This window comes from Herpailurus yagouaroundi, unplaced genomic scaffold, assembly GCF_014898765.1.
Source record: "Herpailurus yagouaroundi ecotype Mexico unplaced genomic scaffold, PumYag 151477, whole genome shotgun sequence".
Lineage (NCBI taxonomy): Eukaryota > Metazoa > Chordata > Mammalia > Carnivora > Felidae > Herpailurus > Herpailurus yagouaroundi.
This window is the reverse complement of record NW_024422803.1, coordinates 15,296-32,248: the sequence shown is the minus strand read 5'-3', so window position 1 is coordinate 32,248 and position 16,953 is coordinate 15,296. Positions and strand designations below refer to the sequence as shown.

At 62.5% G+C, this 16,953-nt stretch overlaps 1 protein-coding gene across 4 annotated transcripts in view; it reads right to left on the bottom strand.

The window, feature by feature from the left end:
- LOC121026679 (transmembrane protease serine 6) overlaps positions 1-15,845 on the bottom strand; it is a 28,865-nt gene extending 13,020 nt beyond the window's left edge. The window contains exons 1-6 of one of the 4 annotated variants that reach the window (XM_040469480.1): positions 15,653-15,845; positions 9,891-10,087; positions 6,346-6,479; positions 5,084-5,151; positions 4,398-4,582; positions 4,086-4,127 (exon numbers count right to left, since the gene is read on the bottom strand). In XM_040469480.1, coding sequence (XP_040325414.1) covers positions 4,086-4,127; positions 4,398-4,582; positions 5,084-5,151; positions 6,346-6,479; positions 9,891-10,086 — 625 coding nt within the window. In that variant the 5' untranslated portion in view covers position 10,087; positions 15,653-15,845. Of the gene's footprint in view, positions 1-4,085; positions 4,128-4,397; positions 4,583-5,083; positions 5,152-6,345; positions 6,480-9,890; positions 10,088-15,498; positions 15,631-15,652 lie in introns of those variants that run through there. The other 3 variants (XM_040469477.1, XM_040469478.1, XM_040469479.1) reach the window with 3 other exon arrangements.
- Between the last annotated feature and the right edge of the window lie 1,108 nt (positions 15,846-16,953).

Here is a 16,953-nt window from a genome sequence, read left to right as displayed (position 1 = left end):
CCCAGATGTGCCATGTCCCTTCTTTCTGTCTCCCCGCTGGCTCCCATCTCTCACCATCCACGCATTCACTCATGGGTCCATTCGTTCATTCGCTTAAGCGCTCACTGACCTCTCCATGCCCGGCGAGTGCCAGAGAAAGGTCTGGTCACCGCCTGGGAGCACCAAGAACAGCGAGGACAGATACAGAGCCCAGCAGTAAGTAACAGCTCAGGAAGCGAGGGCTCTAAGCCCAGCCGGCTGTAGGGCTGGGGAGACCTGGGGTGGGGGTGGGGGGTGGGGGGAGGCAGGGTCACAGCGCGAACAAACGGCCGGTGGCCAGAGGGGGCCAGGGGACTTTGAGGCAAGAGGGCAAGCCGGAGAAGGGAGGCAGGGCCCAGATCACGCCCTGGAGCGGAGACCCTTTCCCTCGTGGCCACGGGGAGCCATGGAAGGTTAGGCAGGGCTGGGGCGTGGCGGGGCTCGGATCACAGACCCCTCTGACTGCGGGGAGCAGCTTCCGGGAGGCCGAGCGACCTGCAAGGTGGCTGTGCAATGAGGGGAGAAGGGCGAGGGGCTCCCGGGGGGCTCTGTAGGCTAAGCGTCCGACTTCGGCTCAGGTCGCGATCTCGCGATCTCGCGGTTCGCGAGTTCGAGCCCCGCGTCGGGCTCTGCGCGAACAGCTCGGAGCCCGCCTGGAGCCCGCTTCCGAGTCTGTGTCTGCCCCTCCCCCGCTCAAGCGCTGTCTCGCACTAATGAACTTTTAAAAAAATTTTTTTGCAAAAAGGGGGGACTAGGGTGAGGGTTTCATTTCAGGTGGAGAGAAGGGCGCGCGCTCCGGTGGGGCCGAGAGGCAGCGCTGGGTCGAGAAAGTGGCCTCGAGCTAATGATGAGGACACAGGACTGATTAAGCATTTGATGCAGGGCTGCGGGGAGGGCGGCTAAGCGCCCTCCACTCACCACCTCACTTAACAGCCCCGTGAAGCAGTTGCTGTCAGCGTCCCCCTTTACAGACCCGGGCCGGATGGGGGCCACCACACCGCCCTGCAGGCCTTGTCACACGCTTAGGGCTGATGTGCGTTTGCGTGCCCACCACGGGGCCTGGCACAAAGCAGGTGCTCCGTACGTGGGGCGAGGGTTCTCTGGGTGAGTGGGGGGAGGGGGAGAAGGGGGAGCTGGGGCAGAGAGCCCTGTGACTTGTCAGCCTCCAGCCGGGCCCCCCCCCCCCCCCCGGCTTGAGGCTCGGACACAGCCAGTCCCGCCGGCTGCCCTCCCTCTGCAGCCCCTTCTCTGTCACGGACTCCCCTCCTGTGTCCGCACCCCGCTGCACCTGCCGCCTGACTGAATCCGTGAGCCTTGCAGGCAATGTCAGGACATGCACGGCAGGCCCCTCTGCACCGTTCTAGCATCTTCATGTGCTCACCCCCTCGGCACGGTTGGTGGGGGCCCTACTGTGTGTTTGATTCAGGCCCCAGGGACCAGCAGCCAACAAACAGTTTCTCCCCTGGAGCCCGGGTCTCTCCTCGAAGCCTCACGCTAGGGTAGCCCGGGGAGCAGCAGGGATGAGGGGAGGCGCCCCGGTAGGTGGGAGGCAGCCTGCTGGGTGAGGGGCTCGCCCCCTGCCCTGCAGTCCCAGCGCCACCTTCTCATCAGCCGCGTGACTCGGTTGCTTCGCCACTCCGTTTTGGCGAACGCCCACTATGGTCGCCCATTTCCCACTTCCTTCTCTGGGGGGTTCTGAGCACCAGTAAGGGAACGGAGGGGAGGATGCTTTGCTCAGATGCTGCTGCCTCAACCCCCTCGTCCTGAGCCCTGGCCGTCCTGACTCCATCGGGGAGTTGATTTCCTCCGGGGCGGGGGGGTGCGGGGAGGGGGCGGATGGGGCACCAGTGACAGGGAAGAGACAGGGCCTCTGATCTGCCTGAGCCAGCACCTGGGGAAGGCCGCCTGGCTCTTCCTGGTCGTCTGTTTTCTTCAAATCTTGCCCCAAGTTGAGGTTTTGCTTTTGCCATTTTAATAATTTCTCTCTTTTTTAATTAGTTTTCTTTGTTTTGGAGAGGCAGAGAGAGACAGAGCACGAGCAGGGAAGGGGCAGAGAGAGGGAGACACAGAATCCGAAGCAGACTCCAGGCTCCGAGCTGTCCGCACAGAGCCCGACGCGGGGCTCGAACTCACGGACCGTGAGATCCTGACCTGAGCCGAAGTCGGATGCTTAACCGACTGAGCCACCCAGGCGCACCCCCCCCCCCTTTTTTTTTGAGGCTTATGAAGTAGAGAAGTACCTGCTGGTCTCTGTTGATCATCAGAAATATGTTTGGGAACCCTGTCACTTCCGGTCATTGGGAGAGAGTAAACGAACATGCCTGCTGCATTCTCCTCGCCTGGCCTTTGCTCACACTGTTCCCTCTGCCCAGAGTGTCCCTTCCTCTTTGCAGCCTGACAGACCCCTACCCATCTCCCATGCCTGAGTCTGCTTCCTGACACCCCCCCCCCACCATGAAGGCATCCAGGACCGCCCGCCCTCCCGGGCAGGAGCAACTTTTCCCTCCCTCTAAAGGCAGGGTCCCTTCTTCTGCTTTGGATTGTGGCCCCTGGTGTCCCTCCGTCCCCAGGGTGGAACGATCCCCCTCTTCCGCTGCCCCTGGGACCTCTGCTCTAGCGCTGGCACTTGGTGTTATGAGATTCTGTTTATTTGTCTCTCTCTCTCCTGGGCTCAGAGCTCCTCTGAGAGCAGGGGTGAGGACACGGTCATCTGATGTCCCCAGAGCAGGCACGGGGCCTGGCATGGGGGAAATGCTCGAAAAAGCCTGTACGAAGGATTTGAATTGTCATCCTCACCCCATTAGACACCGCGCTCCCGGGGAGCAGGGACTCCAGACGTGCACCGAACCGAATAAAGATAATTACGAAGCAACCGCCAGAAACCTGAGGAGGCGTGGACAGCCAGCTCAGGCAAGGGCGGCAGAAAAGCCCATCCAAGACCAAGGGTCACGGTGTGAGTACCGGTGCAGCGGAAGATGATAGGGAGCTACGTAGGGAGATCGATCGATCGATCCCTCCATCCGTCTGTCTTTCACATTCTCCTTTGAACCAGTTTTGCAATATTCTACTGGTTCCCTCGTTAAGAAGTTAAATACATCTTTGATGTGTGCTCACTATAGTTTCGAGAACCATGATTTTAGCTACTTGGAAATCGCACTTTGACCTCATCACCTCCATCCCCCGAAGAAGTGAGCATTTGACCGGCCAGAAGATAAGAGAGGGTAGGACGATGATTTCAATCTTGCCTGCCCCACTGAGAGGGGGCTGATGCCCTCAGCCTGGCCTCAGCTCTGGGTAGACGCTCTAGGTAATGTAAGAAGGAGCTGGGAATTTAGGAGCTTCTGCTCGGGACCACAGGGCACAGCAGCACAGGTTGTGCACTGCACAACTGCAGGAGTCTCCAGTCACGCAGACTCCGATGTGGACAGTGCCGCCTGGCGCTGTGCGGCATGGTGGCCCTGCTGGTACTTTGTTCCCAGGGTGCAGGAGGAGGACTACGGAGCCTCTTGGAGAAAAGCAAAGCGAGTCTGGCAACAGGGCATGGGAGTGGGGGAGGAAGACAGGGCAGATGGGCCTGGCTAAGAAGGGGACGGAAAATGTGAAGGGAGTATCCTTGAACGTGACAGAAAGATCTCCAAGAGACCAAGGTTTAAATGCGAAGCGGCTGATAACGCTTGGAATTGGCAAGAGTATTTTCTACCATTAGTGGAAACCGTAGCTTTCCACTAAACTGAGTTTGGCGATAAGAAAAGGAGAGTCACGTTTATGTGCAATTAACCCGGCTACTCACTCCGACACCCCGCACAGGCAACGCGCGCGCGCGCACACACGCACGCGCACGCACGCACGCACGGGGGTACCATCCCTCCCGTCCCCTGCGGGCCCAAGCCTCGCTCGGGGCTCATCACCAAGCCCACCACGGCAGCCCCCCCCCCCCCCCGGGTCCCTCCAGGCCACTGCTCCCCGCACCCACCGGAAGCCACACGGCCCCCCGACACTCGACCAAAGCCAAGCGCAACAGCGACTCAAAACGAAGCGGAGGGGAAAGAAAAACCCCAGGCGCGTACCCAGCGTGGCGTTCAGGGCAACTATGTCTTTCACGCTGGCCTCTGTTAAAAGGAAACGAACAGACAAATCAACGAAGACCAAAGGTAAATAAATAAAACGAAATGAAGAAGTGCAAGTAAAAATTGCAGCTACCGTCAGAGCCAGCCTGCCTGAGATTGACCCCGAGTGCCGACCCCCTACCGCCCCGCAGTGGTCCTGGCTCCCGGGGTGGGGGTCGCTCGGAGACCACCCCACCCCCACCCTGAGAGCATCCAGGCCTGTGGAGCCCTCACCGGCCCGCCCCACACCCCCCGCCCCTCCCCAGTACTGACCCAGGATCACCAGGCCCTCGGGGTCCACCTCGTAGTCGGCCCTGTAGGGGGCGGGGGCCGAGCCGTTGGCCGTGGACTGTATCTCCTCCGCCAGCAACGCCCGCACCACCTCGGGGCTCAGCATCGGCCGGCGGTGCTCGGGGATTTGGAGGATGAAAAAGAAGAAGCAGGTAAGAGGCCCCTCCCTAAGGCAGGCAGAAGGCGAGGCGGGTGGGAAGGGGCCGGACATCCGGCTCCGGTGGGGGAGACAGCCAAGCTTGGCTCGTGCCCCCCCCCCCCCCCCCCCCCCCCGCGCTGTCGTCCCCCTTCACGTGGAAACCTCCTCCCGACAAACCCGGAGCGAGGCGCTCTCTACCTCCCGGCCGCGCGCGGGCGGGGTTCAAGGGTGTGCCACCGGCCGGAGCCGGACATGCACGGGACAGCTGGGCCACCCCGACTCCCGTGTGGCGTACGCGCGCCGCACAGCCAGGGTCTGGCGTGAGCCCCCCCCCCCCCCCGCGGCCTTGTGCCCATTCTACAGGTGAGGAAACCGAGCTCCGCGAAGGGAAGGCCCATGTCTCGGTGTCCCCATTTTTAAAAACAAGGCCATCGCATCGGAAGCCGCCAGCACCCCCTCCTTGTCTCTGAGTCTCAGGTTCTAGTGAGGGCTGGGGGTGGGGGTGGGGGTGGGGCCCGGGGCGACTCACCCAAACGAATAGACTGAGCTGGAGTTGTAGTAAGGCCCCAGGCGGGTGCTAGCAATGAGCTCCTTGAGCTAAAAGGAGAGGAGACAGCAGCACCCTGGGGACCCTCTGCGGAAACCCCCTCCCACCTGCGCGTGTCCTTTGCCCTTGTCGGTGGCCCTGCTTGACAGGAACCCACCGGGTGGAGAGGCTTGCCCGAGGTCACCCAGCGGAGGAGCGGCGGAAAACAAACTTGACCCCCGTTCCTTTCCCCTCTCCCCATACCTAGGCCTTGCCCCTCAACGCTGCCGCCTACGCCAGACCACCGATGGCTTCCGTCCCTCCTCGTCAAAAGTCGCCCCTCCACTCCGGAGAGCCCCATTCGGCTCCCGAGTCGGGTCCTCACCCCCCCCCCCCCCCCAGCCACCAGCCACGGGGGCTGAGCTGGTCGGTTTGCGTGCGTGTTCGCAGCCCGGCGCGGACGGCAGGAGGTGCATTTGCGGAGCATCTCGGACACCTTGAACAACGTCCCCGCCATCCCCTTTCGACCCCGTGCCCCTCTGGATTATCCGCGCTACAGAGGAAAGAGAGCCTTGGGCGCGTCTCCCAGGAGCAAGTCCCGAGACAAGGGTGTGGGGAGAGTGGCTTCTTGGGGGGTGATTCTGGAGAGCACCGGGAGCTGGGGGACAAGGAGGACAGGCTGGCAGGGGGACAGCCAATGCAGCTGTGAAGGAGGACAGGGCCGTGGGCAGCTGAGGCACCGTCCAACACGGAGCCCTGGGAGGCAGCCCAGAGCTGGCGCCTCACCAAGGCCAAGGGAGCTGGGGTATTTATCTACCCGCGCCCTGTCTGGTGGCTGAAGGTTACTCCCAGGAAGCCCTGCTCCTCAGCACTTCCGGCCTGCCCTCCTGGGTGGGGTGCCATCCCGCAGCCAGAGGGTGGGACGTCCGGGCAGCCCGAGACCATCCCCAGGGCAGGAAACCATCGCCCTGGGGGGGAGGGGATGTGGGTGGGCCCGGACAGCACCCCTGCACGGCCCTGACCTCCCCCAAGGTAAGGCTGCTAGGGAGTGACCATCGGGACTTAACCCAAGTGCGTTTCACCCCCGAGTCCGCTGACTTTCCCATCCCCCTGTCCCCCGTTCCCCTCCCGTCGTGCCTGGAAGAGGACCCGGCTCCCAGCGAGGGCTCTGAAGCGACTGACCGACGGGCTCGGCCTGACCGGGGCCCTCCGCGTCCCTCCCCACCCCTCGTCCGTTCCCTCCCTTCCCTGCAGCCCTTCCCTACCATCCTCTGGGCTTTGGCCGTTTCACTGCGGAAGGCACTGGACTCCCGGCGGGCGAGGTCCTGGGAGAAGTGGCGATTGAGCACGCGGAGGCTCCCCGAGTACACCTGGCTGACCGTGACCTCCGCCTTGTACCCTGCCCGGGAAGAAACCAACAAGGTCAGCCGAGGGAGCCTCCGGTCTCCCCGACGCCTTCTCCTGCCACCCAAACCCTCAGCTCAGCGGCCTGCATCCCGGGCCTCCGAGGCCCCTCCCCCATCATCATCTTTGCCGCGGACGTCGCGTCTTCCGGTTTGTTCGGCGACAGGGAGGAAAGAAGCCCATAGACGGATGGCGTCCCGAAGGCTCCCAGGCAGAAGCTCGGACACCAGAATCAGTCCAGGATACAGACCACACGAAAGCCAGGGGACCCGCGTGGCCGAGAAGGTCAGGTTTGCGCGTTAGCGCCTCCGTGCATCCTTCCCTTCGCCGGAGTCACAGCCCTGGGTCTCTAGCCCCGTTCATTCGTTTATTCACTCAGTCAGCAAACGGTACTTGAGAACCCTACTGTGTTAGCGCTCCAGGTATAACAGTGAAGAAAACAACACCCTGCCCTTAATGGTTTGTTGAGCAAGAAAGGCAGACAATAAATGAACAGTTAGAGGCGTCAGTGCCGCAGAGATCAGGGGTGAGGGCGGGCCGCGACCTGGCGGCCAGGGAAGAAGGCGGATGTTAATCTACAGAAAAAAAAAAACGTTCCAGGCAGAGGGACCAGCAAGCGCAAAGGCCCTGAGGCAAGGAGCTCATGTGGTGTACTTGAGGAACACAAGGAGGGGAGAGTAGGAAGAGATGGGAGGGGGGGGGGGGCGGGGGGGGGGGGGACTTGGGTTTTGCCATGAGGTGGGAGCGGGGGGAGGTTTAAAGGGGAGAGGTTAGGTGCTTTGATCTGCTTTCTAAATCGGTCCCCCTGGTGTTGTGTGAACGGGCTGTAAGGGGGCAAGGGCAGAAGCAGGGAGCCCCGCGGCCGTCGGGGGAGGGGGTCTCCTACGGTCGTCCAGTGACAGTGGCCAGGCGAGGGGCGACCAGGCCTGCTGGCTAATTGGGGCTGGGGTGTAAAAACGGGGAGCAAAGGGGGGCACGGCTGGAGGGTCGGGATGGCCACTGTGTGGGCTGGGGGGTGCGGGTCCAGAGGAAATGAAGGAGAGCCGTGGGCTGCGGTCCGAGGTGCCCTTAGACATCCTGGTGGAGGGCAAGCCCCGGCGACAGAGGAGCCCAGGCTGGACGGGTTTGGGAGTCACCGGGGTATAAAGGACATTTAAGGCCAGGGGCACCGGATGAGACCCTGAAAGAAGAAGGCGGACTAGGGAGAAGGGGAGCCCTCGACCAGCGAAGGACACGCGGGAGAAGCAAACAGTGTGAGCTGGGGGAGAAGAAAATGTGGGGCGCCCTGGAAGCCACGTGAGGAGAGGGTTTCGAGGAGGAGGGAGCGAGGGGCCTGGTCAGATGCTGCCGGTGGCTCAGGTGCAAGGCGGACAGAGGGCCGGACGTCGGATGTAGCGACGTGATGACTGGCGACTTTGGCAAGTGCCGTTGGGGGTGGGGACGGGGAGCCAGATTGGAGAGGGTACCGGAGAGGCTGGGGGTGCAGAAGTAGAGACGGGTCTTTCGAGGAGTTTGCTGCAAAGGGGGGAGCGGAGAAATGGGGGGGGGGCGCCTGCGGGATTTGGTGCCGGGAAGAAGAAAGCATGAACGGTCACCCAGGAGAGCAGGGGAGGGTAAGTACGAGGAAGACAGAGCTGGGCAGTCATGAGGGCCCCCAGCGTAAGTAGGAGGCACCCCAGGGCCCAGGACCTGCCCGCCTGGGGAGCCAGCCCCTACCCCTGCCTCTCCTCTCCCCCGGACCCCTTTCTAGAGTCCAACTGCCACTTAACCAGTCATTGGCTTGTCACTTTGGGCTTCTCCTGCTCCAGTAGCACAGGCCCCCTGTCTGTCTCCCCTTCTAGATTCATCACCTCGCCCAGCACCCGGAGCACAGCGTGAGCCTGGGCAGGAAGAACCCTTCAAATAGCTCCTGGAAGTCCCTCCTTTTACCCTTAAATCCCTTTGGGGGCTTTGGAGCACCCCCCCACCTCCGCTGGGTCCTCAGCCCCAGGGAGCACCCCCTCCCCGAGGGGTGAATGTACTCCCGGAGCAGAATCAGGAGCAATTAGATTTCTCAAAGAAAGACGATTGGCCCTTGGGTTCCTGGCCCTCCAGCCCGACACCGCGGTTTACCCCGAAGACTCATCATCCCGAGGCCTCGGCAGCTCTGTGCTATCTGGGGTACTGGGTTCCTGCCAGTGGTGAAATGCACACAGCTCCCACCCCCACCCCCCCACCCCCCAGCCTGCCCGCATCGCTTGGCTCTGAGCGGATTCACAGTCTAAGTCATGGCCAGCAGGTGCATCAGGCCTAGGCTTCCTAACAGCATGGCCCAGGGGCCGGCTCCAGACAATCCCTACCCCGACGCCCGCTGGAGCTGGGCCTAGGCTGATGTCTGTGATGCCTACTCCATAGTGGGTCCCCGTTCCCTTCAAAGGGCCCGACATTCCACCATGAGACTCAGCCGGTAAGGAGACTATCTAACTTCCGCGGAGTGTTTATGGGAAGTCTCTGATCGCTTGGGCAAGGTGCATTGTCTCCAGTCTGGTTCCTTGGCCGCTCACCTTCCTCTGTCCTAGCCCATGCCGTGCTTTCTGGTGAGGGCAGGGGGCTATCTTCAGAGCCTGGCACAGAGCCTGGGGCACAGAAAGTGCTTGGTACTGAATAAGGGAGTGAGTGGATGAATGAATGAATGAATAGAAGGACAGACAGATGGACCCAAGAACATGGGCCCGTTGCTCCTGGGTCTCCCGGGGACCAGTTGAGGGCTGCGATACCAGAGGGGGAGGCCAAACTTCAGACCAAGGCCAGCGTCCCCTGGCCGCCTGCTCTGGACACTCCAGATCCCCCTTCCCCGTGTGTTGAATTGTAAGCGTGCCCGAGTTTGGGTGTGAAAGCCATCTCTGTGCAGGGACACTCCCCCGGGCGTCTGAGTCCTGTGTCTCCCTCCCCTTCATCCCCAGTCATGCTGGGTCCTGGAGACCCAGAGGCGACAGCTGTGGTCCCCACCCCAGGTGCCAGGTACCTCCCGTGCCGCTGGGCCTCCTCCCACAGAGCCAACTGGCTCTGAGCCCAGGGGCAACCCAGGAGGGCTTCAGGCAAGTGGAGGCAATGTTTACACTCCTGCTTGTCGGTTCACAGGAATTGGGTGCTGTGAGAATACGCCTTCCCCCGCTGGAGGGAGCTGGGGGCGCTTGACTCCAGCAAGGAACTTGCCCTTGACCTGAGCCCAGGACCTAGAACGTAGGTGCAGGAGGTCTCCCATCTCACAGGACGGCAGAAAGACTCAGAGAAGAAGTGCCTTGCCCAAGTTCACGCAGTGAACTCCGCATTCCCCGAGCCTGGACTTCTGGTCTCTCCTGGTAAGCCCCCGACGACCATCCCAATTCCTCCCCAGGCGCCTCTCCCGGACGGGCCCACCGGTTACCTAGGAAATACCAGAGCAGGACCCCCACCGAAGCCAGCACGACAAGGGCCAGCCACAGGGGCGCCAGGCGGAGGTAGTCCCGGGCTTTTCTCTTGGAGTCCTTGGGGGCCTTGAACATCCCCTCCGGCTCTGCCTCCTCGCCATCACCTCCATCGCCCTGTCTGCCAGCTGCCTGGGGGGCCTCGGCCGTGGGCATCCTGGTGGAGAAACAGACCCGGGTTGGAAACGACCCGGCGTCGGCAAAGGAGCTTTTGCCGAATACCAAGGGTGCACGGAAGACAGCAGCCCCGCCTTTGGGATGGGAAGTCCGCGACTCTGGAAGGCGGTGATTGAGAGAGGGCACGAGCCACCTCCTAGGGCCTTGGGGCCGCTCGCTCCAGAGGACAAGCGGAGCTGGACTCCGTCGGGCTCTGGAAACGCCACCTTTGCGGCCGCACCGGCCTCTCTGTGGTCCGAGGACAGAGAGGGGCTTCGGTTCCCAAGCCCCCCACCGCCCCGCGATGGTACCCGCAGCCGGAGAGCCCGGAGTGCAAATTTCTATCAACCAGCTCCTCGAGCCCTTGGCCTTCTGTCCGCTCAGGCGAGTTCCTTCCTCTCGGTTCTCCGTGGCACAGCGTCCCGAAATACCGCTGCCTTCCATTCACGTAAACCCTCCCCCGGCAGCCCCTGAGCCAGTACAATGCTGGGCCAGACCCCTGCCCTTCCAGAAGTGCGCCCTCTGGTCTCCCCGCCCCCCCCCCCCAGCCGAGAGTGTCTTCGGGCCAGAGGAGGCATGAACTAAAATTCATCGGGCGTCTCGGGAACACTTTTCATTTCATCTGCTCACCCAGGGGCGTGGGGCTCGTTGTCCATCTGCGTACCCCTTCCTCGGGCCCACGCTGTGTGGACACTGTACGTGTCTGCCTCAAACCTCCAAACACCGTTCGAGGTTCCGCACCCATGGGGCAGAGGAGGAAGCCGACGGCCGGAGCGTTACAGCAACAGCTCAGTCCGGGATTTTCCTAGGCTCAATTTCCCAATGCGGTTTGAGGATCTGTCACTCACGATCAGCCCCGTTTTACAGATGAAAAACCCGACGCCCTAGAGGCTAAGCCACACTGGCCCAGGGTCACACAGCAGGAAGATGGGGATCAAGCCCGGGGGTGGGTGGGGGGGGGGTTCTGTCTCCCTGCTCCTGCCAGGACCCTGGGCTGCTTCCTGTAAATGAGCTGTTCATTAACAGATCATGACTTCATAACAACCAGATGCTGCCACTCTCAGTGCCCTGGGTCTGCGGCTGTATCTTCGGAACCCCCCAAGGAAACTTCTGGGTGTTATTTGGCTTTTCAGGGAAGGCCCTTTAGCCATCCACCCACCGGCAGGGTCAGGATGCTAGACCCTCGAGAAGTGTCTCACTGCATCCATAAATGCCACTGTGGCTTTAAAATACACCCTCAGATGTGTATGTGGGGGTGAGGGGGTGGGAGGGCTTTCCTTGGGGCTGCGTCTTAGGTTTTCATACAGTGGGTTTTCTGAAAAATGGGGCTCCCCGGCGAAGCTCGAAGCTCTCCCGGCTGGATTTAAGGGGCCTCCTGGCCCTCCTCCCTGCGTCCCTGCTCCCCGTTGCTCCTCTTGGCGTTAAGTCACTGGCTATCAGCCACAGTGACCCTTACAGTGTCCCCTCCCCCCGGAGTGCAAGGGAGGAGGGACTGTTGGCAACCCTCAGCCGGGCTGAGGCTCTTCCAGAAGCCATCAGTACCCACGGGGCCGCAGCCGAGGATGGCCGGTGCACATCCTGCGAAGGTCGGGGCAGCCTCGCCCGCCTCCCAAAGCGTCCGCAGCAACCCTGGTGACAAACTGGCCGTCCCGACAGGCTGGCTCGAGGAGAGCCCAGGTCCTCTCTCAGCCCAGGTCCACCGCTTCTGCCAGAGGTGGCCACACCCCTGGTTATATACTCTTGAGCCTGGATCACCAAGGAGCTATTGCGGGATTTCTCGCACCGCCACGGGGACTTGGGGGCACAGAGGTGAGGTTGAGCGGCTTGGCCGGGGTCTCACAGTTGGTTAGAGCAACAGAACCAGACTGTAAACCCAAGCAGAGTAGCGCCCCGACCCCTATGCTCTGCTGGCTCACGCATCATCGGGGTACCGAGGCGGGGGGGGGGGGGGAACGAGGCCCGGAGAAGGTCAGAGGTCTATTAGGGGAGGCGCCTAGGGGAGCAGTCCAGGGTGGGATGTTCAGCAGGCCTCCCCTCCCTTCTCCCCACCCCCGAGACCAGACCTTCACTCCACGGATTTCATCTTCTTCCTAAGTGTCCCTCACTCGCATCTGGGGTTGGGGGGGGGGGGGGACAGTGAGCATCACAGAGGAGCCCAGTATTAGCAAAGCCACTGGGCAGAAACCCAAGGTAAGATCGGCCCAAGTTGGATCCAGCCCAAGTTGACGGGGGGGGGGGGGTGGGGGGGCAATTCATCGGGACCTCCCCATCGCCTCCCACCTGGGCTCCTGGGGCAGACTCCTCCCTGGGAGGACTCCTCCCTGGGGTCCCCATCTCCTGTCTCCTCCAACGTGCCATCACACTGTCACCGGGCAGCACTCCCTGCCCACCTCCAACCGCTCACCTGCTCAGAACGCCCTCGTGGCCACCTCCGAACCCTTGCTGTAGCGCCCAAGACCCTCCATGCCCACCTTCTCCCATAACCCTAACTCCCGTCCCGCACGTCACCCTGCAGGCCCACAAAGCCACACCTTTGTGCAGCCACGCCCTCCGTCTGAGGACTGCAGGGATCCCTAAAGGCCCCGTGCAAGGCCACCAGCCTGGCGATGGGTCCCCAGGCCCTGGGTAGTAGGCCGCCTCCTCTCCTGGGCGGTCAGATCCCCAGGATGCCTGGCCTTTGGCTTCGTCTCTTCGCCCCACAGGAGAGACAGGCCTGCGTCCTCCTCACCCCTGCTTCCCCGCAGAACCCACAGGCCCTGCTATGTGAATGAGAGAACGAATGGCGAGGGCCCCCAGATCTCCAGACCCCTGGTACGGTGCTCTCTCCTACACCTTGCTGCCTCCAGGAGGTGGAACCTGGGGCTTGCCTGCTGTGTCCCCCTGAACGACTCCATTTAAAACAATAAAAAAAATTTTTTTAAACGTGTATTCATTTTTTGAGAGACAGAGCGTGAGCTGGGGAGGGTCAGAGAGAGAGGGGGACACAGAATCGGAAGCAGGCTCCAGGCTCCAAACTGATAGCACAGGGCCCGACGCGGGGCTCGAACTCACAAACCGCGAGATCGTGACCTGAGCCGAAGTCGGACGCTCAACCGACTGGGCCACCCAGGTGCCCCCGAACCACTCCATTTTTGTCGGGCACCTGCTTGGTGTCGGGCTCTGCACTGGGCACGGGGAAGGGGGGGACGCGCGCTGGTGAATATGAGCCCTGTCTCCCGTCCTCTTGGGGCTGACAGCCCAGCAGGAGATGGGCAGGTGTGACAAGTGACAGCTGGGAAGATGACCCACGACTCCTGTCTTTTACTATGATACAGTGCCCCCCTCCCTGGTTGCTTCCAGGGTTCAGTCCATCAGAAGGGTCTGTGGTTCTACCCTCCAGCTGCTTCCAGAACCCGACCCCTTCCTGGAACCTCTCGGGCTCCCACCGTCATCCAGGTCAGTATCATCCGTCACCTCGACTCCTGCAGTAGCCAGCTGTGTGGTCACCGCCACTAGCGAGTTCCCACACAACCGCCAGAGCAGACTTTTCACCGTGGGCCCCGCTCGTGGGCCTCACATCGCTCTCCTCCACCTAGAACGGAGCCCGAAGCCCAGATCACAGCCCACAAGAGCCTTTGGGACACGGCCCTGGAGTGTCTTTCTGTCCTCTCCCACCCTCTGCTGCAGCCACACCCAGCTCCTTGCCAGACCTTCCACTATCAAGTACGCGGCACCTCAGGGCCTTTGCACATGCTGTTTCCTCTGCCAGGAACGCTCTTCCTTCAGTTCGCCCCAAGGCCTGCTCCTCTCCTTCCAGGTCTTTTGCTCGAATTTCTTCATAGCCCTTCTGGTGACCTACACTGCATGATGCTGAGTGTCCTTTGTCTGTCTCCTCTCTGGCTGAAAGTGGCACCGGGACAGGGGCTTTATTCTGCCCACCGCCGTGTGCCCTGCTCCCAGGGCAGAGCTCGACCCCCAGTAGTTGTCGTCAAGCGAGGGAATGCTGGGATCCCAGCTCCTTCCCGATAGCTGGAGGGCGCTTTGGGCACGCGTGGCCCGGCCGACTTCTCCTGCCTTCCTTTCTCTCTGCTTTCTTTTTCCCCTTGACGCTGGACTTCCCAGCCATCAAATTCTAACAATGAAGACGCTAGAAGAGGTATACAGGTCAAGGGCCCTGAGCTCGCTCTGCATGAAAAGCGTCACGCGGGTCATTTCGGGAACCCTGGAAGTTCTTGCTCGTCACCTGGCTTTCCCTCTGCCTGGGCTGCCCTCCTGTGACTTGGCCCGCTCCCAGCTGACCCCTGTGCGCCTCCCACCTCCTCTTGGCAGTTCTCCCAGGGTGCCTCAGGAGGGGTGGCTGCTTCTCTGGAGCATCCCAGGCCTCCCCCATCAACGCGCAGTTCACCTTGGGACATTCTCTGTCCCCTGAGGGTGAGCCCCTGGAAGGAGGGCTGGGTGTGCCCCAACTGACACCGGCTTCTTCTCTGATCTGAGCACCTGGCCCCTTCCCTGGCACCTGCCCCTCTGCCCTCCAGCTCTCCCTGACCCTCAGAGCGTCCTCAGTCGGCCCACCGGAAGCTGAGCTCCCCGGGGGGGGGGGGGGGGGGGGGGGGGCAGGGCCGGGCCCCCCCCCCTGCCTGCCAGCCCTTTACTGGACAATGTTGCGAATCACATTGTATCTCAGCCTCCGGCAGCCTGGGATGTCCTGCTTTGTTATCTCTATCTAATAGTTGGGGGAAACCAGGTACGGGGAGAGAAAACGACTTGCCCAAGGTCACTGAGCCACCGCAGGGCAGCGCGGGGAGGAACAGACCAGAAATCTCATCTAGAGCCGTGGAAGGCACCTTCCAGCGAGGAGGACCCGGGCCTGGAGCAGATCCCTGCTACGAGCCACGTGGTGTGCGCCCGAGGGTGGGGGGAGCGCGTGAAAGTCCCCTCCACACACACGCGAATACGGTATAAATATGTGATAAACCCACACACAGATCACAGAGGCAGACACACGTTCAGGTACACGCACATCCGTCTGTGACACACGAACTCACGGGTGCATTCCTCAAACTTCACACACGCGCACGCACGCGCAGAGCCGGCTGCACGCAGCTCCGGGCCTGGGACCTAAGGGTCCCCCGTTCGGCGCAGCGTGAGGCTCGGGGCCCGTCTCCCACACCCGAGAGCCCAGGTGGGTGCGTAGGTAGGGAGCAGGGCACATCCAGTGTTGCGGAGTGTGGGTGGGGAGCTCGGCCTGGCAAACGGGGCCCCTCCTCCGCCCAGTCCCTGGCCCAGGGTCCACCGGCCCCACCGGAACCCAGGCCTCCCAGCCCCCGGAGCCCGCAGTGTCCCCACTGCCCCCGTGCCTGCCCATATACCTGGCCTCACTCCGCCCCGTCTCGCCCCCACCCCGGCTCTGGGGACCCCTCGCCCTCTGCTTACCCAGTCGCTGTCTGGCCGACGGGGCCCTGAAGACCTGTTCTCAAAGCAGGGCCGGAGGCTCCAGCCCCAGAGAGCCAGGCCTGGCTCTCAGAACGGACACTGTCACCGGGCCATTCTTAGATCCTGGTCCCCCGTCCCGGAGGCCCCCGCTTACCTCTGGGAGTGGCAGGTGGGTGCCGGGCCTGCACGCAGGCCCCAGAGCCTCTGTTTGTCCAGGCCAAGGTCTCCCTGCCCCCACCAGCCAGCCTGGGCTGGATCAATGGCCCAGAGCCATGGCCGGGCTGTCTGGCCCTTGTCCCCTGTGGCCTGTGGCCCCACCAGGCTCCATGGGCCTTCTGCCGGGTTCAGGTCAGCACGGTGACTGAGCCCAGGTAAACAGGCCGGAGGCAGGAGACAGGCAGCGCCCGCCCCACCCCACCCCACCCCGCCCCGCCCCGCCCCGTGGGCACCCCGGAGGCTGGCGGGCAGGTGCAGGAGATCCGAGCTCTCCCCTGAGGCCTGTTGCCTGGTGACGTTCCTGCCTGGTTACAGCCCCCGGTCCCCTAGAGCATGAGGTTGGGGGGGAGGGAGGGACTGAGGATGGGGGGCTGTGCAGAGGCCCGGGCGGCGGGGGCAGGGGCTCGTGCGGGTCTCCTTACCTAGACTGGGGACCCCGGAGGAGCCAGTGGCCCGGGAGAGAGCAGGAGGCTGGGCCCCTGTGGTCCGGGGACAGAAAGGGGGAAAGCGCGGTCTGATGCTACTTTTCGTTCAGCTGGACGTGATTTCAACTCCTCCCTGATTCTATAGAGGGGTGCTCTCCACTGAGGCGGCCACTGGCCACAGGGGGCCCCTGAGCCCCTGAGGTGCGGCCAGTCCGACCTGAGACGCGCTTGTGGTGAGATCCAGGCCTCAGGGCGAACAAAGAATGTCGGACACCTCAGTGAGAAGTTTCCACATTGATTACACGCCGGCTGTATTGGGTTAAACAACAACTTACCGCAATTCATCTCACCTGCTTTGTGATGTGTGTGTTGTGTGATGTGGCCGTTAACACTGACGTCACGATGGCCAGGCAGACGCGGAGGGGCTGACCCGAGTGGAGTCCAAAGAAGCCGTGTCGCAAGGAGGGGGAGGTGTGAGTGAGGAGGGTCGGGGTGAAGGGCACAGCTCTACACCGCGCACTGGCTGCGGGGGGCTGGCTGGGGACTCTGGCTGGGAGGGGGGTGGGGGGCACCTTCCCTGCCCCCGCCGGGACCCTGGGACTGAAGCCCCCAGCCTTGCCCCACCTCCTGTCACCGCAGCCCCCGGGAAATCTTCCCTCCTCCCTCCAGCCTCCCCTCTTCCCCTCCTCCCGGCCCCCGCCCCCCCACCCTGCTGCAAACTTTCCGAGGGGAAGGGGGTTCTTGGGAGGGCGTGGGGCAGAGAGACTGAGACTTGCGTCTGAGCCGCATCCTGTCGTTTCAGAAGGCAAGGTGG